This window comes from Rattus rattus, chromosome 11 (assembly GCF_011064425.1).
Source record: "Rattus rattus isolate New Zealand chromosome 11, Rrattus_CSIRO_v1, whole genome shotgun sequence".
NCBI lineage: Eukaryota > Metazoa > Chordata > Mammalia > Rodentia > Muridae > Rattus > Rattus rattus.
Window position 1 is genome coordinate 20,677,716 of NC_046164.1, and position 22,901 is coordinate 20,700,616.

At 41.9% G+C, this 22,901-nt stretch overlaps 1 protein-coding gene across 1 annotated transcript in view; it reads left to right on the top strand.

The window, feature by feature from the left end:
• Window positions 1–399: 399 nt before the first annotated feature.
• LOC116912284 (NACHT and WD repeat domain-containing protein 2-like) overlaps window positions 400–22,901 on the top strand; it is a 99,734-nt gene continuing 77,232 nt past the window's right edge. Inside the window, exon 1 of the mRNA XM_032916279.1 lies at window positions 400–1,589. Coding sequence (XP_032772170.1) covers window positions 1,439–1,589 — 151 coding nt within the window. The 5' untranslated portion in view covers window positions 400–1,438. The remainder of the gene's footprint in view (window positions 1,590–22,901) is intronic.

Genomic DNA, 22,901 nt, shown 5'->3' on the forward strand with positions numbered 1-22,901 from the left:
CTCAGGCTCCAAAGACTCCCTTCTTACTTGCCATCCAAAAGAATCACACTCTCCTGGGGTTTGTAAGGTTTCAGAGGGTGACAGCAACTTTACAACTGGACTTTTCTACCCCTCATGCCACTTGGGATCCTGTGCAGTTCAGACCCTGGCCCAAAGAAGATGCAAAGTCTGAGGCCAGTTGAATCCCCCTCAAAGTAAGAGACTCAGGCTCCTGCTCTGACTTAGTTAAGCAGTTTAAGTGCAAATTACCAACAACCTTGAGCCAACTTTTCCACCCAGACCCCCAAATTAAGGCCCCCTGCATTTTGCCAGAATGGGGCGTGGCCGGTGGTCTCTTCCGTTGTTGCATCCTTGCCTTGAGCTCACACCCACCACTGCGTGGGGCTTCCAAAGCCCTGGAAAGCCGCCTGCCTCCTGAGCCAGCAGGAGGGCGAACAGCCAGGAAAGGCTTCTCCGCGGGAGCAGGAAGGCTCCCTAGGTCCTTTAAAGGTCTAGGGAGAACTGCCCACAGAGATTCGCTCCCCGAAAGGGTCCGCGACAACGCGGGGAGGACCACGTGAGCGTCGTGGCTTAGCTATAAAAATCCCCCGATTGCACGAGTGTGGGGAGAGAGCACCGAGGCGAGACGCGGCCTCCCACGACACGAGAGACAAATAGAACCTGATACTCCTTTGTCAATGCCCGGAGCTCTGATGCTCCAGCCCTTAGGCGTGGGGTGTGGAGAAGCGTTGAACTTTGGGGGACTTGGCAAAGGCTTGCAGACGCCCGCGCGACTGGATTCCCACAAACGCACAGAACTGGTTTGACCTTTAGGAGAGTTGGAGGAAGGATAGCAGGAATCTCAGGCAGATCGATCTCCTGTCCTTCACTGAGAGAGCAGCCTGGGGTTCTGGAGCGTGTCCTCCTAGGAAACCAAGAGGTCCCCGAACTGCCCCCAGCCCGCGCATCTACACCGCAGCCGCCCTGTGAGCCGCTTCATTTCTGAGAGTCCCGACGATTCCCGCCGCCTTCTCCTAAACTTTGACCTGCTCTGGTCGCCCGCCGGGTCCCCGACTCCCCGCTGTCCCCTCCTCCCACGGTGGGCTCAGGTGTGGACATGGCTACGGGCTCCAGAAGCGGAGCGGGCTCTTCTCGGCGCAACCTGGCACCGCCCGCGTAGCATCCTCCACGCTGACCTACCCCGCTGCGGCGCTGAGCCTCTGGCGGGAGCCAAGGCAGAACTCAGAGGTGTAGGAGGCGACAACTGAGGACCCGAGGGTCCCTATGGCCGCTGCTCCCGGGCGGCTGCTGAGCGCTGAAGAGCTCGCCGGCTGCGCTCAGGGCTCCGAGCGACTCTGAGCTGCTGCGCCGGCGGACATCGCCCTCGCGGGACCGCGGAGGGTCAAGGACCCGAAGAGCAGAGACGGTGGTGGCGGCTGATCCTCCCTTCCACAGGGCAATGTGGCCGGCCGGTGCGGGCACCAAGCAGCTCTGTGCCCGAGACTCCGCGCTCCGGCGGGCGGCGTTCTCGGGCAATCTCACCGCCCTGCCTTCTCACCTAGTACCCGCCGGCCGCAGCGTCCGGGTCTTCATCAGCGCCAACCCTGAAGGTAAGTCCTTTGGCCCTGTTAGTCGGTCTGTCGATCTTTCCTTCGATCAGCACGGGTCCGAAAGTATATGGGGCCCGCACAGCCAAGTACATCCTGCGTCCCCTGCGCTCCCTGCCTCCCGCTGCAGATCTGAGAGCGTGGAAATTTTATTCCAATCACTTAATTTCCTTGAACTCATCCGCTCCCCTGCTGACTACTAGGACACACTGGTTTTCCTAAGTCAATCTAAGACATAGCCCAGGCACTGTTAATAGGTGCTTTCTAGAAGATTCATTCTGTCTTTACCATTTCATCCTCTTTGCCTCTCTTTCATGGGTTTCTTTTGCCTGGTACACAAACAGTAGCTATCCTCTGGTGGCCTGTAACTGAAAGGGGGTTCCCTGCTGTCACTAGTTCTCTCCTGGGTGCCAAATATTTCTCTAAAAGAAGAAAAAAAAAGAAAAAGAAAAAAAAAAAAAACAGGTCCTGCTGTAGGAAGGCCAGCAGAGGTCTAGGGAGCACAGGCTCTTGATGGGCCCAGGACAGAGTGGCCCTCGAACCCAGAACCCAGAACGGAATTAGTGAAATTAGTGCTGGACCACTCAGATGAGCTCATCTCAGTTGGGTGCTGGGACTTGGTCTCTCCTGGTGGACAAGCTTGGGTTTATAGGAGGAATGACTAAACCCTGGCAGTTCTCGGTTTCTAACGTTAACTTTTCTTTCCAGTGAATGATGGGAAAATGAAGAATGCATATATAGCAGTGTGTGTGTGTGTGTGTGTGTGTGTGAGAGAGAGAGAGAGAGAGAGAGAGAGAGAGAGAGAGAGAGAGAGAGAGAATTAACTTTTTCTGTACCCCAGCAAATCTCTGACCTAATTGGAAAAAAAAACAGTAAGTTTACATTCAAGTAATCACTGAAGAGTTTGATCCATTAAACACTCAAGGCTCTGTTTTGTTGCTGCAAAATTCTGAGAGGACAGAAACGGTAACTTTCTAGAAACAATCACTTCTGAAAGGGAGGCGTGCCCTTCTGGAAGTTTCTGATAAAGTGTTTGTGGTCACAATGGAATGTCAAAGCAATAAAATAAATAACACAGTAATTAAGGAGAATTCTATGCTTGGAGGGTGGAGGGCCTGACTGTCCTTCCCTGAGCTTACAACCCACTTTCTCAGAACCTAATCAAGGCAACCTGACAACATTAAGAATCATTCTATATCGAGTATGCCACAGTATGGACATGGATTGTGCATAAATAACCACAGAAACGGACAACCTTGTTAAAGTTAGGGTTCAGGAATCTACAAGTCTCAGCACAATGGCTGAAAGAATTAGGTTAGATAATGTTTAGTCTTGCAATTTTCAATTATCTGAAGGTTTCTTAAGTGCCACGGGAGTTGTTTGCCCTACTGGAAAGCCAACTAAAACTCTTGTCCTTTAAGCAAACTACTTCTTAAATAGTGTGAGTGTTCTGTTAATATTAGCGGTGGTTGATTTGTTTCTGGCTTTAAATGTGCCTTTTATGGGGTTGCATGACAATGAATTGATGTTGCCAGCTTATGTGGAAACTGAAACACAGTTAGCGTAATTTTTGTTGCACCTGCACCAGCATAGTACTCTTCAAACCCTCACCTTCGTTACACTAAAAACTTAAACACACACTAAGCACCGGAAAGCAAACACAAGCCACCCTTATTGGTCAACTGATTTTGCTGGACAGTTTCCAGGCTGGTCTTAAAGGACCAGAAATGTGAAGCTTACTTGATAAGTTTTAATAGAAGCAGGACTTGGAATTTTATCCAGATTGAAGAGCCAAGGGCATATTGAAAATAGGCAGAGATGGGCATTTTTAATGCTCTCAACCTGAAGCCTTAAAACTCCGGGAAATGCTCCATCTGAGGCAGCACTTTAGCATGGCATCTTTATGGATGCAATTTAGAAAGCGAATGCTTGTGTTTCTGTAGCATCCAGTATTAGATTCTTGGACAATACTAGAGATGAGGAGCCTTCCCAGTGTCAAATTAAGACAAAGGACATTATCTCATGTTCCCTTTAGAAGCAGAAACCCAATTTGCATTCTGAATAAAAGCTGTTTTTGTGTTAAAGGCATAGTAGTTTTTGTTTTGTTTTGGGAAATCCAACAAGACTTTTGCTGAGGGGACTGTTTTTTAAATAGGTATTGCTTTACAAAACTAGTGTGGAGTTGGAATTTCCCTCTCCACAATGACAGCAATAGGTGTCTTCAGAATGGAATAATTAGTTTCCCATGCATTAGCTCATTCAATTTTTCCTTCATCCTCAAACGACCCTTCTAAAGGTAGTGGACAAAGGAGTTCTTCCTATTCTACAAGTGAGACAACTAAGGCTTTATGCAGTGAAGCTACTTTCCTGGATTTATAAAGAAGAATGAAATAAACAGATCCCATAGGGAACTTAAAATACTTATGTTGCTGTTCTTTGCCAGTCCTGGCAGCATCCAGATCCCTGTAAATGTCTCACATCTACATGGCCAAATATGGTGGGTTCGTGCTGCTCAGCATTTTCTAGTTCCAAGAATACGAACAACTAAAAGGGAACATAACTGGCCCAACCCACTTCTTCCCACTAAGAGGGAGTCGTGGGACACGCAAGAGAATTTCACATTGTAAAGGACTTGTACTTCTCCAAAAGTGTATCCACATCTGACCTGTCTACTACATGGATGATGTTGGATACTTACCAGGGGAAGACAATCACGTTATCCGGACTTGGTTTATTGAATGGACTTCACTTAGTCTCACTCTCATTCATTTATGGAGTATTTCTTAATCCTTGGAAGTTTTCTTGTCACATAGCCACTGCTTCTCTGCTGGAACAACGCTTATACTTCTGTGGAAGAAAAAAAATGTTTTCAAAACACATACAAAATTGTCTACTGTGATTAGCATAACCAGCCCAAGCCTACCCACCCTGCATGAGTCTCCCCAGGTATTAGAACATAAGGGCTCTCATATCCCTTGCCTCTTTTCTGAACTATTCTAGAGTAAGTTAAATAAGACATTCATTCAGAAGAAAGGTAAGACATTGCTTTTGTTATTGACAAAGGATGATTGAAGCCCATGGTCCTTTACTGATCTCCTGAATTAAATGTTAGTTGGTAATCTCTGCTGTCTCTACTGAGAAAATGAGTATTTTCTATTCAACATGTGGGGTCTGGACTATCAGACATGCCACATACATGTCCATAAGAACCATACACTAAGTAAATTTTGTATAGTGCCTTCTCTAAATGCTACAAATGTCTGTCTGATGGCAAGAGTACTGAATAGTATGACTAAGAATCTGAATTTTATTCATTTTATTAATTTAATAAATTTAATGATAGAAACATTATATCATTTAATGAGCTTGATTACATATGCACATGGCTCCAAACTTTAAGTGGTTCCCAACCTGTGGGTATCAACCCCTTTGGAGATCACATATCAGATATCTTCTGCATATCAGATATTTACATTAGGATTCATGATAATAGCAAAATTATACTTATGAAGTAGCAACAAAATAACTTTTTGGTTGGAAGGTAATCACAACATGAGGAACTGTATTAGCCCATAGCATTAGGAAGGTTGAAAACCACTGCTCTAAGTGGATAAAGACAATAAACAGCTTCATATCAAATAAGTTTCAGTACTGACTGTGCCATCACTCAAACTGAGGTCAGTCTGTTGTTTGCTAAGGTTTAGGGATTTTGATACTGCAGCTAAGAGATCTGAACTTTATTGGAGAATGTGATTTAGACTATGCAAATTCAGTTTCCCAAAAATCAAATCCACAACTATACAGAGTTCCCAACTCCCAGCCAAGGAGCAGACAATTAGATCTCTTCCCTGGGACAGAGTTGACCCTTTTCAAATCTAAAACATGGCTGAGAAAAGGAATTGCAGCTCTCCTGGGAATGCTATAGAAGTTTCCGAGCTTCTGTGCTTAGATTTCCCTTCCAAATGAAGCCAACCAATGAGGACAGAGTGTGTTCAGGACTACTATGCTAGGACAATTTGCTATACATATGAAGAGAAATCAGGAATAAAGAAAAATCCTCAGCATTCATGTTTATGCACTTCCACTTAGATTTTCAAACTGGTCATATTTAACCATTCTTGTTTACTTTGCTTTGGTCATGTGACTTTGTATCTTCCCAGACTCTAATTAATGCCTTAAGACCTTCAGTAGGAAACTGTATTCTTCATTTTAATGGAGGCCACAGGACATTCTGTCTCAAGCCCACACAGGTTCAGTGTCTGCAACCTCTGGGCACTTCTATTAATTTGTGTTTCTACCCAAGATAAAGGAAGGTCTGCATCAAGTTCTGCAAGAGACCTACAAAACTCAGTCGCCATCTTTATTCTTACCTTTCTAAGCACTCACAGCTCCCTCTTCTGCTCTCTTTATTTATTTGCAAGAAAAAAATAGCCAAAGCAAATGTGCCCATGGACATTTATATACACATAGAGATTTCTTGATACCCCAAGAATATCTTTTAAAATAATCAAGAATCTTGAAGGAGAATATGCCAACTTCGCCATGATAAGCATTCACAAGGTATTCCTAGTGTACAGACATTAAAAGTCTACTGGTTGTGTTTCCTTGGTCCTTAGGCAGACATTACTGAACAAAGTGGGAATATTAGTTAACAATGGGCTTAATAAATTTTCCAGTCAAACTTTCTGGGCTTGACTTTCCAATCTGCCATCTAATACTACTTCTGAGCAACAAGTTTGGCACCTTTGTTCCTAGTTTCCTGATGCACAGGAAGGTAACAGCAGTATCTGCATGGATTAGAGAATAAATAAGCCAAAACACCCAAAGCAAGTACTGGCCACACAGGAAACAGGAAAAGTCTGGGTTTGTTTTTTTTTTATCATTGTATTCTTTTTCCAATGATAGCACTGTGTAGGTGTATCTATGACAGGAACGAGGTATGTATCAGTCATTAGTTAGAACTTGGCTACAAAAGAGAAAACTTTCTACTCTAGATGTCTCATGGAATTGAGTGTTTTCAAAAATCTCTGCAAAGCTTTCAGAACAAAATCAGGATAACACTAAGCATTTAGGTCCCATTGAAAAAGCATTCACCCAGAGGACAGAAAGCTGTAGAAGTGCCTATGGATACCAATAGCCAGCAGCCTCTACAAAATGACATGTTTGCTGAAACTCATATGTCAGGTACCAAAAGCAATAGGAGAAGAATTTTCCTCATTGCCTTCCGTTCAGATGCCATGCATGTCCAGGGAGTGATAGCATAGTGGTCCAGGGCTACAATTATCTGCACATTGTTCTCCCTGTGTAGATAGGCATATGGATGGAGAAAATGATATTGAGGATTTCTCACTGTCTGTTTTCACTTATATATCTTCACCCATCATCTTCAAGAGTTAGAGCCTCATGTCTGGCTTTGATGGGCCAGAAATACAAAAGGGCCCTTGCAACTGACAAGTCTAAGAATTTCCATGCTTCCAGCCCATGTTCTGAAATGGAGAGGATAGAACAAAGGGGTAAAAGATCCTCAGCACCAAGAAACAATGTGGAGCCCAGGAGGAAGCAGACACATGCATTCTTTCAACCAAGGATGCTCCTGAACATTCAATTCTAGGTGGATGCCATCTGGTACTTAGAACACAGCAGTCACCATACAGACCAGGTCTCTGCTCTTAGGGAGCTTACCCAAATCCCATAATGTATGCGATGCATGTCATACTGAAGATACAAGAGCAAAGATAGAGAGCAAAGGCTCAGTCAAGAAGCACCGAGGAGAGTCATGTAATCCAGCCAGGGGTGGTGGTCAGAGTGAGGAGCTGGGAATCTCCCCACAGGAATGACTAGAGCCAAAGTATGGAACGTGTTGTATATGATAATCAAATATGAGGCAAAGTGATGATAAGATTCCGGCAGGGAGCAGAAAGAAACAGTCTTTGTTACTCGGCAAAGAGTTTCCGGCTCTTTGAATAGGAACAGAACTGATATCTTGTCAAAACACTTAAAAGCTATGGTTTGGACCATAGAAGTACACTGGATACACAGATACCCATCCATCTGGCCTCATGGTTTAATGTCCTAGCTACAAATCTTTCAACATTCTTTTTCAGATTGGTATTGCCTCTCATTTTCAATTTAAAAGTTAGCTGCAGGTTTGGGGTCTCTGTTTCAGATGTCTGCTGCTATTAATCAGCCCACTCCAAGACATAAATACTTAAAACAACAATTTACCACTTTTCCTACTTCTGTGATTGGGAACTCACTATTCCATGCCTGTTGACCTGTGGTCTGGCTCATAAAATATTAGTTGGAAGAAGAAAGTAATGTATGTTTCTGAGGCACTGGCCAGCTTCCAAAGGGCAAGAGTGTGCTGGTGCGTCCAACTGCTTGCTTTACCCTTACCAAGGTTTGCAGTTGTAGAGAAGGGAAGTGAGGGGATACAGAGAGTTGAGGAGACTTCCATTCCAGAAGAGACCTCCCTCATGTCAGAGAACAGTCACCACTACCCTAAGTCTTTATTTGTTTCCTTTTGAACTTTCAGATACGGTAAAATCTATCCATTCCCCTAGACAAGTTATTATGCAGATTACAGCTACAATTTTAAAAGACACAAATTCAACACTGTGCTAAGATGTGTAACAAAAGAGCTGGGGCGCAGCTCGGTGGTATGGTGCTTACCTTGCGAACAAGTCCTAGAATTCAAACCCCAACAGTGGAAAGCTAATACAAAGAAGACAATGTGACATTAAGAATGTAAGATATTAACACCAGGAACTACAAATAAATTTCAGAAGGTGTCTATAAACTGGGAGCTTGGCGTGGCCTTGAGAATAGTCACTCCATCTCTTTAAGTAACTGAAAAATAAAATTTGTAAAAACTCTTGAGCTTCTTTTTAATGGCACATGTGAGAAAGTCTACAGAATAATAGGAATTAGCTGAATTTATTAAAGTAACACTGAGGGCTCATTTATTTTAAATCAGGATGAGAGTAATAGTACTTATTGAAGTGCTGGAAAATGCACTTTGTTCAGAAATTTCTAGCAAGAACTCACACTACCACACATATTTCACTGACTCAATGAGAAAATGTTCAAAAGTAATCATCTTTGTGTCTAAACATTGCATGAATTCAAATCTAAGGCATCCCAGAAGATCTGTTATGTAGGATTTTGGACATCAAAGATTATCTGTTCTCAAGCATGGACCAAGAGTAATGAGTGATCCAGTTTTCTAACAAAATTCTCTTTTAAATTTTTCTCTGTGTGATCATGTGACGTAAACAGAAATAAAGCCTGTAGGTTTACTTAAAAATCATGAAAGTGCTACATTGTAAAATATGTCTATAGGAAAGCAGGGTGATACTGGCATAGAGACATCTTGTATCAATCCTCTAGAGCTTTACCTGTCCTCACAATTTCTGTTGAAGCCAAAGAAGACTAATTCCTCAAATTACAATGTGTTGCATGATGCATAATTGGGCAAAGGAGTTTTATGATAGAAACATAATGAAAAGATCAGAAACAAAATGATAACCCCCTTCTAATGAAATGCTCCCTTAAAACCTCATTTTAAATCAAAACTATTTCAAAAACCCTGAGATGGGCCCTCTAATCAGAGCAGAGCCAGGGTGACAAGATCTCACTCCTCTAGGGATTGCAGAAACAAAACTGCAAAATAGAAAGGGTACCCTTCATAATGCTGCCATGCCAACAGAGCCTTTCAGAGAGATTCTTGCCACAAAATCCATTTCTTTATAATGTTCTTCCAAGTATCAGATACAATACTGGAATAGGAATGTCTTCTAAATTTCCACTGTGTCCCTTGAACTCCTAATTAGTTGGCATGGGCAGGCACAGAGGAGGGAGGAAATAAGTATCGCTGCCTTCACTTTTTTAAAATCATGAATTTAAAACACATGGCAAGTACATAGGTCCAAAAATACAAACATTGCCATTTGTAAAATACATGCTTCCATGAAGAGGCTGACTCAACTGGCAGGAGTTAAGTGGATACATCCCATGTCCTTATCAAGCATGAGCCACTCATATTTAGCCAAAAAGACAGACACAGATGAACTGGATGGACTCTAAAGGACACACAGTGGGAAAGCATGATGAGAAAGTGGATGCAGATTATGAAAACAAATTTAGATCAAAAAAGGAGACTTTTGAAGACAAAGTAGTTGGTACCAGAAAGTCCAATAGAATCTAAAGGCCATCAGCAAGTGGGCAAAGAATGTGATAAAATTTAATTTTCCTAAGTGTGGGAAAAGTAAACTCAGATTTTACTATGATCGCTAGGATCAGAAACTGGTTATCAGGGTTGCGGGTGAATGAGAATAACTTGAATAACATCTTCTCTGTTGTTGTTTTGGTGGTGGTGGCGGTGGTGGTGGTGGTGGTAGTGGTGGTTGTATACAATGGATTTGGGGCACTAATGAATTCTGAATGTCTTGGGACTCTTGTGCTGAACTCCCATGATGAAGTGGGGTGATAGAAAGGAACAAATCAATAGATCCCTAGACTGCAGGATTCTATTAACAAGGGAGGGCTGCCAGGATTGGAATCCAATGCAAGACCCTAACTACTCCCGAGCAATTTGACCTGTGAGCTAGTCACAGAGAGCTAGGAATTCTATTCTAGCAGTGTTAAGAACTTCCTGGCTAATTTAGGATTAGAACAGTGAGCTGGAGCAGTCCCCATTACACACAGGAGGCTGGTTTCCAGGTATGTCAGGGTGGACTCGGGAACTGCTCCCTTCAAGGAGTTATTCAGTAAAAATAAGGGATTAATGTGAAAAAAATGAGAAGGACCTAATTAATATCTAACTCTGAAAAGCAAGAATTGCGTATACCCCAGAAGTGAGGTATGCTTCATTTCTGAGTCAACAGAGTCATGGGGCCATATTAAAGCTGAATGGAAAACAAAGTAATGGTTGATTAGTAATGTCTGCTGGGGAATAAAGATTACCATTTAAGTATTTATCACCATACATATAGTATAGTTTTTAATATAAATGCAGTGGAGTGGGGGAGGTCAATAGCAGAGAGAGAGAGAGAGAGAGAGAGAGAGAGAGAAAGAGAGAGAGAGAGAGAGAGAGAGAGAGAATATATTAAAGAATTAATTCTATGTCCTTTGGTCAAAGCAGAGAAAGCAAGCAGACAGCAGGAGAAATTATACTGGTGAAAATAACTGGGAAGGCATTCTTGCTCAAATGACAAAACTGATAGAATCACAGCTTTCCAAAGGGAGAGAGATGTGTTGAAACTGTTAAATATACTGAAAATATACTTGCGTCAAGCAGAACCTGCGTGCCAGTCTGTTGCTAGGCAGAGTGGCTTCAGCAAAAGATCATACTTAGAGGATGGCACTGTAGAAAATGCTAACTAAAATAAGAACCAGAAGTTATTGAGGCCACTGTGTTATAAGAAGAAAAAGCTTCAAATGATGCAAAATTCTTTTGTGAGAAAAATCTAAGATGACCACAAAGACATGAAAATATGAAGCTAATTTTTAAGACCATGTGCCCTAGTCACAAACCTGAATAATACATTGTTTTAGTCCATTTTCTATTGCTACAAAAAAAAAACTACTCCAGGCTAGGGGGTATGAATTCATAGTTCAGAAGATCAGGAAACATCTCATCCACATCTGTTTAGCTCAGGTGAGGGTCTTCTGTCTTCATTACCCATGGCCAGTCTATTCATGGCAGAAGTTTATGCAAGAGGGAGAAATCACACCACAAAATAAGAAAGCAGAGTGATTCAACAACTGGATTTGCTCATTTCATAGTGACCCACTCTCTCGCTACCCAGCGATAACTGCATGAATTTCTTCTGAGGGTGACACCTAACTGCCTGCTGTGAGCTCCCACCTCTGTAGGGTACTGAAGTCTCTCCACTTTGTACAAAAGCAATTTAAATAATAATATTGGTATTACATAAGAAAAAGGAAAATGATCCAGGCCCATTTTCCCCATGAAAATATTTTCTAATTTTCCTCTCTGCTGCTATGAGAAGCATCATGACCAAAAGCATCTTGAGGAAGGAGGGATTTTGGCTTACTGCTTTTGGCTTACTGTCCATTAACAAAAGAAGTCATCGTAAGAACTTGAGCAAGAAAGTGGAACAGAAACCATTGAGGAACGTTGTTTCCTCGTTGGTGAGCTTTTTGCTCACATTCATCTACCTTTCATATTATTAGACCCACCGAACTAGGAATTGCATTACCCACAGTGGCTGATTCTTGCTCCATCTAGCAAGAACATACCCTATAAACTTGCCCTCAGGCTGGTCACATGCAGGCAGTTCTTCAGTTGAGGTCCATCTTCCCCTATGTGTTAACAACCAAAATTAGCTCTCAGAAGTCCACCCTTTGTCAACACCCTTTGTCAGCCAAACATATTTCTGTTAAACCATACCTTTGTTTCAAGGTCTCCTGCTCATTTTAAATGTCCCATAGTCTTTTTTAAAATGTTTGATACATTGTAACTCTAAGGTCTCCTTAAAAGCTCAAGCCTTTCACATGTGGCTACCTTTATTATCCAAACCAGTTTATGTAATTTCTTGTTCCAAGAGGGGAGGACCAGGGAATGATTTCAACGAGATCAAAGTAAAACTGAAATTCAGCAGTATATATCAATGTCCAACTCTGGGACTTAATAATGATTTTCTGGTTCCAAAGTGCTTAGGTCGTACCTCTTCCCCTGCTCTGCCACCTAAAACACATGCAGCTTGTCTTGAGGCTCAGGCTTGCTCCACACCTGCAATGCCCTGGGTGTACAACCCACGCTCCTAGCACCTCCAATATCCCAAGTCTCCAGCAACTGAGACTGCATCTTCACTTGTAGCCTCTCTTTTGGGACTCTGACCCTGCCACATAGTGCCAGGCCTCACCTACTCCCCATGATCCCTCAATCTTGCATCCCTCATGTCTTTAAAACCCTGTAGGCAACTCTTACACTTTGCCAAGTTCTACTAGTAGCTTGACATGTAGCTTTGGTCTCTGACAGTCTCCCTGTGCTGGCTGACTTTATGGGAATTCTTCCCTAAAAGATTTCACCTCAGTAATGCAAGGGTTACACCTTGGTAGTTCAGCTGCACCTAAAAAACACCCATTGTCCCAGTAAAGCTGGAAGATTTCCCCTCCACAGTGTCTTAATGAAAATGTGCCTACATATCGCCCTTAGAGAGGCTTTGCTTCCCAACTGAAACTTTACAATCCAGACCTGCAGTGTCTGAATCTCTCTCCACATTGTTATTTACCAAGCTCCCATAGAGTAGCCTGATGGCTCTTTCTATCCTAAGTTCTAAATGTTTTTATGAGCTGATAGATAGATAGATAGATAGATAGATAGATAGATAGATAGATAGATAGATAGATAGTGACCCATGACAGCAACAACCTACTCCACTTTCTATTGTAGCTTGTTTTGTTTGTTTGTTTGTTTGTTTGTTTTGATAGTTGTTTTTCAGTTGTTCTGTTTTGTTTTTCTGCTATTTTTTTTAAAAAGCAACTTGGGGAAGAAAGGATTTAATTCAGCTTACAGGTTATAGTCAGAATAATTATGGGAAATAACCAATGTCTAAAAGCCTAGCCCCAAATATGGGTTCTGTGTCTTTTCTGATTTTCTGTGTTCTATCTGATGGTGCAGTCAACAGAATCTAGATTCAAAAGAACTGAAGTAGAAGATTCAGACTTTAGCTCTTTTATACTTTAAGGAAAATCTGGGTAGGATCCTGCAGTAGAAACAATGGCAGGAGGTTGCTTTCTGAGATGCTCTCTGGCTCACATTCATCTCTCTTTCCTATTCAGCCCAGGCCCACCTGTCCACAGGGACCTGGACCCTTCTATATCAATTAACAGTCAAGGAAGTGGCTCCATAGAAATGCCAACAGGCCAATCTAATAGAGACAATTCTTCCCTTAATGTTATTCTCTTCTCAGATGTGGAAAGTTAGACTAATCATCAAAGCCACCATTTTCAGCCATCATCTTCAAGGTTATGAAAGAGCAATCTAAAATTAGGCAGATTTATAACTTAAAGAAAACTGCTGCGCAAGACCTTTTGCAAAGTGTCAACAGTTTTGCAAACATGACACATAAAGAGGTGAAGTCTGCGCATCTTTTGATTCTGTTCTTTTGAATCTAGATTCTGTTGACTGTTCCATCAGATATGAAATAGAAGAAGCATAAAGACAGTATCTGACCCTTCCCATAATTATTCTGAAACAATCATTCTTGGAACCCTACTACCCAGTGCAGAAGCCTCAAGAGAGAATCACTAACAACCAATACCACATTGCTCATGAGGAGCACGAGCTACGTTGGTAGGGGCTCTATATCACAAGGCACAATGACTGATGACATATGGGGAAAACTAGCCCAACATCTCAAAACTCTGCAAATTGCAGACTCAGGAAGAGAATAGCAGTAATTGTTCTAGGCCACTGATTTTAAGTTGTTACATTGCAACATATAAATGAAAGTAATAAAAAATAACCAGTGAGAATGGCTAAGATCAAAAACTCAGGTGACAGCAAATGCTGGCGAGGCTGGAGAGAAAGAGGAACACTCCTCCATTGTTGGTGGGATTGCAGACTGGGACAACCTTTCTGGAAATCAGTCTGGAGGTTCCTCAGAAAATTGGACATTGAACTACCTGAGGACCCAGCTATACCTCTCTTGGGCATATACCCAAAAGATGCCCCAACATATAACAAAGACACATGCTCCACTATGTTCATAGCAGCCTTATTTATAATAACCAGAAGCTGGAAAGATGCCCTTCAACAGAGGAATGGATACAGAAAATGTGGTACATCTACACAACGGATATTACTCAGCTATCAAAAACAATGAGTTTATGAAATTCATAGGCAAATGGATGGAACTGGAAAATATCATCCTGAGTGAGGTAACCCAATCACAGAAAAACACACATGGTATGCACTCATTGATAAGTGGATATTAGCCCAAATGCTCGAATTACACTAGATGCACAGAACACATGAAACTCATGATGGATGACCAAAATGCAAATGCTTCACTCCTTCTTTAAAAGAGGAACAAGAATACCCTTAGGAGAAGATAGGGAGGCAAAGTTTAGAACAGAGACTGAAGGAATGCCCATTCAGAGCCTGCCCCACATGTGGTCCATACGTATACAGCCACCAAACTAGATAAGATGGATGAAGCAAAGAAGTGCAGGCTGACAGGAACCGGATGTAGATCTCTCCTGAGAGACACAGCCAGAATACAGCAAATACATAGGCGAAGGCCATCATTAAACCACTGAACTGAGAATGGGACCCCTGTTGAAGGAATCTTAGAAAGGACTGAAAGAGCTTGAAGGGGCTTGAAACCCCATATGAACAACAATGCCAACCAACCAGAGCTTCCAGGGACTAAGCCACTACACAAAGACTATACATGGACTGACCCTGGGCTCCAAATGCATAGGTAACAATGAATAGCCTAGTAAGAGCACCAGTGGAAGGAGAAGCTCTTAGTCCTGCCAAGACTGAACCCCCAGTGAACATGATTGTTGGGAGGGGAGGGCGGTAATGGGGGGAGGATGGGGAGAGGAACACCCATCGAGAAGGGGAGGGGGATGTTGGCCCTGGAAACCGGGAAAGGGAATAACAGTCGAAATGTAAATAAGAAATACCCAAGTTAATAAAGATGAAAAAAAGAAAGTAATAAAAATAAAGTAAACGCATGTACCCGCTAATAATAAAGAACTGGTGGGAAGGCAAGGTCCTGGTTTAAAACTCAAGATTTGTTACAAACCTGAGTATAGTGTTTGGTCTTTTCCTGTTCCACTTCTCCTGAAAATTGGGGACAATAATGATTAACCTTAAAAGGCTGTTGTGGGAAAGAAATGGATATTGTATACAGCATCAAGAGTAGTTCGTAAAACATAGCAAGGACTCAGAAATTATATAGGAGAGTTTGTTAAAAAGCCATAGAAGATAGCTAAATGGACTGCAAGTGAGTGAGAATTATTTGAATAAATTCTTTTCCCAATTTCTTTTAAATTGTGGCACAGAAAAGACTAGTAACTCCAAGTTCTCTTGCCTCTGAAATCATGAATGCTTTTAGCTGGAAGAGACCACTTAAAGACATCATACTTTTTTTTTTTTTTATTAACTTGAGCATTTCTTATTTACATTTCGAATGTTATTCCCTTTCCCGGTTTCCAGGCAACCATCCCCCTAATCCCTCCCCCTCCCCTTCTTTATGGGTGTTCCCCTCCCCACCCTCCCCCCATTGCCGCCCTCCCCCCAACAATCACATTCACTGGGGGTTCAGTCTTAGCAGGACCCAGGGCTTCCCCTTCCACTGGTGATCTTACTAGGCTATTCATTGCTACCTATGAGGTCAGAGTCCAGGGTCAGTCCATGTATAGTCTTTAGGTAGTGACTTAGTCCCTGGAAGCTCTGGTTGCTTGGCATTGTTGTTCATAAGGGGTCTCGAGCCCCTTCAAGCTCTTCCAGTTCTTTCTCTGATTCCTTCAACGGGGGTCCTATTCTCAGTTCAGTGGTTTGCTGCTGGCATTCGCCTCTGTATTTGCTGTATTCTGGCTGTGTCTCTCAGGAGCGATCTACATCCGGCTCCTGTCAGCCTGCACTTCTTTGCTTCATCCATCTAAGACATCATACTTTTAAAATATTGATTTGAAACACAAATGTAACTTCAGCCCAAACTGGGAAATATTAAGTTAATAAGTTACTTCTCTACTAGAGCAGAAATTACCAACTCCCTATTTTTTTTTTTAAAAAGGGGGCTCATTTAAAAAAAAAAGTCTTTGAAATGATAGTAGACAGAGATCAATAGAATTGCTTTCAAAGAGAATAAAGTTAGCACTTCCACTTTTTAAAGGAAGATGTGCTAATCTCTTATTCTAAAAGTTATTATTTCTTTTACATGTAAAAAGGGTCCTTTTAATGGGACTTTAAGCCTACATAAAGACTTTTCTGACTTCTGTTAATCTTTTAAACCTCACTGCACAGTTTGCTTACCACAGATGTTTTAAAGCTAAATGTCATGTGGAAAAGGTTAGATCTAATAAAAAAGAAAGAAAGAAAAGAAAAAGAATAAGGTAGCCACCGTGGTCTGAGAAACTTTTATGCAAATCTAGTGCAATATTATAAAGATATAGCTACCTAGCAGCTGACTGAGACAAATACAGACACAGCCAAGCATTGAATGGAGATCAGGGATCCATATGGAAGGACTGAAGGAGCTGAGTGGGATGGAAGACCAATAGTGTCAACTAAGCCAGACCACTGGAGTGAGCCATTGACCAAAGAGCACACATGGGTTGATCCAAGCCACCACCACCCACCACCAGCAGCACATATGTACCAGAGCTCTGCCTTGTCTGGCCTCAGTAGGAGAGGATATACCTTATCCTATAGAGACTTGATGCCCCCCAGAAGGGGGAATACACAGGGGCTACCCTATCAGAGGAGGAGAGGGGGAGAATCCTGCAAGGGGGAATAGGAAGCACCATTTGAGATGTAAATAAAACAATTTTAAAAAGTGAAAAAGAAAAGAAAATCTATGTTAATTCCAAGTAGTTACTATTTCAAACATAACCCTTCAGTTCTTAATATAAATTATATCATATACCTCTGATGGCTATTGTAAACCCTTGTTCTCGTAAAAGGACATTGCTTCATCACTTTTGCCACAGGAGTGCATGTTTGGGGGATACATGAGCAAGGAATGGGCTGACAGTTCAGAGTTGAGTCTGACAAGGGTCTGCTCAAGCACCTGACCACAGTTCTGCCGTGCAAAGGATAGAGCAAGTAGAATGAGGGAGACACAGGCATCCAGTCATTCTGAAGCATGGAGTACTCTGGTTTCAGCTTTGTGGCTTGGTCTATTTTCAAACACTAGAAATTAATGTCATCCAGCTGTTCTCAAAGTCAAATGACACCACATCAAAGGGTCATGAGCCAGTGTCCTGTATATATATGGGATAGCCAAGGGAAAGGAAATTTAGACCTTAGCCAAGTGTGTTAGCTTTTACCGGGTTTTTAAGACGATATTTGAAACTCATTAACTGGTTATTTGTCCTGTGTTCTTATGGTGTAATCTCCTTATGTTTCTTCACCCGTGTCCTTCTGGAACATGAATGTGTCTAACTCAATTGAGAAGAACCTGGCTTTTACTGATCACAGGGGTGGGGTGGAACAGACCCCTGCTCAGGAGGTGGCTGCAATGTTAAAGTCACAGGTGACCCTGTGAATAAAATATACGGATTTCTTCTCTGCTGATGTCCACATGTAAAGAATGCCAAGGCATGAATTTCACTGATATCAGAGTATCTTAAACCTCGGCCTCAGGAGTCTAGATTTGGTGTACATCAGGTACATGACCTGAAGCAGGTGCTATAATATTCCTCAACAGCGAAAACCCAAACCCAGTCCACCATCTTGGTGCCTTTTCTGTTGCTGTGTTCGAATGCCCCAACAAGAGCAGCGTGCTGGCCACTGTGAGCTTATTCTGGCTTACAGTCAAGTGCAGTCCTCTGTGGTGGGGAAATTAAGGCTGCAAGAACATGAAGCAGTTAGTTACATGGTATCCACGGTCGAGGAGAGGAAGACAGCAATGAATACGTGAGCTGAGCTCACTTTTCCCTGTTTAAAAAAAATGTTAAATGCCTTTCAAGATATTAGATGTCATTATGACATCTTCACACAAAACATGTTTTAGGAGATTTCATTTACGCCATGTTTCCTTTTCATATGGTCCTAAGTCCAAACCCCGGGACTAGGACCATACATTAATAGGCATATCTTCCCATTAATTAATTAATCAAGATGAAACCCCATAGATACTCCCAGAGGCTAACCTAGATAATCCTTTATGGTTGTTTCCTGGGTGGTCTGGATCCTTTCATATTGACAGTTACCACTAGCCATCATGCTTATACTGACTATCTGATAGAGTTCAGAAAATTAGATCTTAATATAATAGCTATGAACATTAAACAGAAACAAAAGAGGACCTTTTGCTTAACACTCTTCCAAATGCATAGTACTTAAACCCTTAAAAATAACCCTAACTAATCTTGTAACTAATGAACTAGTATCTACCCATGAAATAGAAGCATAGAACTGCTCGTTGGATAGTGAGATCTTTAGATTAAGAAGAAGGAAGAGGATAAAAAAAAAAGCTTTGTGACCTTATTCTCAGGCATTCCTGCAAGTCTACTGCACCAGGGCCAACTCTAACTAGAATATCATCTCCCAACCACATTCATGCCCAAGAGGTTCCCCTGTCACTTTGCCTCAGGATGTCAGATATTAGTGTTTGACAAGTTCCCATAAATGTCAATTTTGAAAACCTAGTCCTTAACAGATGTTTCTGGAAATTTTAGGTGCCTATACCTTATTAGAGGAAGTAGGTGTTTTTGAAGGGTTTCTAGTTTGAAGGGTTTTCTGTGGCTGTGACAAAACACTGTGACAGAGGCAACTTATAAAAGAAAGCATTTAGTTGAACTTATGGTTTCAGTGAGTTAGAGCCCAGAATGGCTGAAGGATAATGTCAGGAACAGCTGAGAGTCCACATCCTGATCCACACAAAGGAGGCAAAGAGAGCACGCTGGGAATGAGAGGCATCTCACCTCCAGTGATAAAATTCCTCCCACAAGATCACGACTCCAAGTCCTTCCCAGAGAGTCCTAGCAGCTGGGACCAACTATTCAAACATATGAGGAAATGAGGACCATTCTCACTTAAACCACCACAAAGGGTCTCTTGTCCCAATCCCCTTGCTTCCTCTCTTTGCATCCTAGCTGTAATAAAATGAGCTGCTTCTCTCTACCACACACTTTTGCCACTAGAAGATTTTGCCTTACCCCAAGCCCACAGCCATCAAGGAAACTGACGACTGAATCCTTGAAACTGAGTAAAAATTAAATATGTGTGTTTGTGTGTGTGTGTGTGTGTGTGTGTGTGTGTGTGTTTATCTCCCATTGACTTGTTCTAAGGTATTTTTCACAAAGATTTTTTTAAAATCTTATTAACTAGGTTTCTAAGAAACAACCAGGGATACTTATCCTGAGAATCTCAAGTCTCTAATACACAGAGATCATTATTCCCAGCCAAAACAGATTCCATGGATGTAGCTCTCCAGTGCTCTGACATGGCCACAAGAGGAAGGGGACAATAGAAAGCAAAGAATGTTTTTGTACCACCCCAAGGAAGCAAAGACTGAGAAATGAAGTGCTTATAAAATTATGCAATCACAATGAATATTAAATCCCATGAATTCCTCACCAAAACAAGGAGAGTTCAAGAGCTTCCAGTAAGCAACCTGATGACTTTGGGGACCAGTTGAGAACCTTGCTGCTCTCTGTAACATTATTATTAAGGAGCACATCATCCTGCATTCCATTTAAATCATGTACACTTGGGAAGTACAACATCAATTTTTTCCAAGGAGCTTTTTCCGTCTTTTCTCATGACACTTGTACAGATTTTATCATATTTGAATCATGAAATGGATAGGGCATGAAACAAATGACTTATGCTTCTGGTTTACACATTAGCTCTGGACCTATGTGCATTCTCTCTGCAATGTTTTTCTCCATTCGCAGAATGAAGGGGTTGAAAAGTGGAATCTCTGGGGCATCTTCCAACTGCAATGTTACATGACTGCTTCTGTGACAGCAGGGATCATTGTTTTCCATGTAGAGGAGAGGAGCATCCCACCTAACTCTACAATACACTACTACCTTCTCTGAAGGTAACAGCGATGTCACCCTCCCCTCCTGCCTCAGATGTTCTGCCTTGTTAGAGATGAGGAGATACTACAGAGACTGTCCAACAATGAGAAGACTGAGTTAATGAGAAACACGGTGGAGGGAGCTTTAAGAGTTGGGAATATACGCACAGATAATTCTTTCATTAGCCCAATGGCTGAAGCTTTCAGTGGGACTGGGTCAGTTCAATATAAACTCCTGGATAGAAGGGATTGTGAGGTGTAATCCATTATGAAAGAGTATGCAATACTCAAGGCATAAAGACTAGAGTACACAGAGCCTAAGGGCCAGGCCAGACTTGTGGCAGAAATGGAGTTGGAGATATTGTCCTGTGCCATTTCTGATACAGGAGCCTAAAGATAATCACTTATCTCCTTGAGTTCCCATCATCTTCAAAACTGAAAATACCATAGGCTTCCTATGAAGTTTAAATGACTTGTAGCTTGTGACACAGGATGATCACAATAAACTTTCCCTAAACATTAACTAGATACTTAAGCACTAACAGACACAATGCTGGTATGGCTCCCTTTCCTAGGATATGCTAAACTCCAAGTTCAGATAGAAAAAGATTGTCAAGCCTTAACCAACCAACAGGCTCGAGATAGCCAGGCATTGTCTAGGGATATCTTTTTGCACTGATCCTTTGGAAAGAGAAAGACCTGTGGTATAATGACACTTCTAAGGAACATTTCTATCTTGTTTATTTGTAACACAACAGAATGTTTATTGCCAACTATCCGGCCTCTTTAACAGGCTTCATTTATTTATTTCTTTTTATGTCTAACGTGCCTTTGAAACATCACCGTAAGAAGTAAGTTATAAACCACTGAAGTAAGTTATAAACCATGTTTTCCTCCTCCACATTAAGAACCAAATTTTAACAAAACATTCAGAAGAGTCATTCAACAAGTATTTATTGAAGGCTTTCCACATGCAAATTACTACTCCAGGGTTGGGGATTTAGCTCAGTGGTAGAGCGCTGACCTAGCAAGCACAAGGCCTACCCTCACTGTGCGCACTGTCTGATGGGTGATTAGTTTTCAATGTTTTCTATAACTATAGTGAATTGTGCAGCACTGTAAAGATTTTGAAAGCACTGGTAAGCACAATAAAGAGAACTGGAATAAAGGTAAGGACAAATGGTGAAGGACAGCTGCTCTCCCCTCTTTTTAGGAAACCAAAGAAGATGTGTCTGATGAGATGAAATTTTAGTGGTGAGGAAGAGGCCAAGGCAGATAAGCAAAAGATAAACTACCAAGGGGACCAGTGAATCCAAAGCCGGGCTCAAGAACCATGTTTCAGAGTGTAGCCAGGGATGTTCAGTGAACAGCCAGATCAAACAGAGTAAATGGTAAGTGGAGAGGTGGGTGGTTTTCAAAAAATGTAATATCCTCTAAGGGCAGACAGCAGCCAGCCAGAAGAGACACTATCCATAAACATCCAGGAAGCTCTATCTGTATGTCTGTCAGGTATCAGCTGAGATAGGAAATGAGATCAAGGGACTAGAGGAGGGCAGATCAGGGGAGGTCAGGGTGCTATCTCACCATAATTATTGGACAGAGGCCCAACAGCTAACTTTATTCACAAAAGGTAGGGATTTTTCTTTCCTTTTCTGGAGAAAAAAATACTTCATTAATTCAACTCAATTTTTAAAGTGATTTAAAAGTGATCCTAAGACAAAGTTCTAAGACAATGGCTAAACCAATGCTCACTCCCACCAACACAAAAAGGGGCATTTTCTCCATTTTCCCCAATACTTACTCTCTCTGCTAATAAAGCCATGTTAACAGATGTTCAGTGATACCCTACTGTGATTTTCATTTGGCTTTTACTTATGATAAGCCCCAACAGACTGTGAATGTGTGTGGGCACGCGCACACCACTAGCTCCAGAAGATGAGCGCTTCACTTCACTGGGTGGCCTCATAGCAGTTGATATTTACCTCTTCCTGTAGATGCCAACCCTTATAAGCTCAAACAGAGCTGCGTAAATTACATATAGCTTTATTTTTTAAAAGAAGCAACAAGAAAGCTTTCCAAAACCTCAAGATCTAGGCTAGAGTGATTGCTCAGTGGTTAAGAACTCATAGCACTGTTGAACAGGACCATGGTTTGGTTCCCCTCACTCACATTGGGTGGTTCACCATCAGTCATTTCCCATGGTGATTAGTGAGGTGTGAAACATATCTAGCACTGTCCTGGAACATAGTTAATTATTGTCATGTCAGAATATTATTGAGGAGAAGGAATAGAGTGATAGGGGAAATATCTTATCCTTTATAAACTTTAAAGCCAGAGAACCAATTTATAGACAAGAACCATAAACTTGAATTGTCTCTGAATTATGGATGAATGAAGGGAAATGATTAAATGATATTAACACCATAACTTCAGAGAACCAACTGGAGGCAACTGGTTATTGCCTTCTTTCTTGACCACTGACATAGCATGCAGTGCCTATAAACAGTGAGGGAAATAATACTTCCTGGACATCTCTGATTCAAAGTAGCAATTAGTGAAGGCACTAAGATGTGTGTGATAG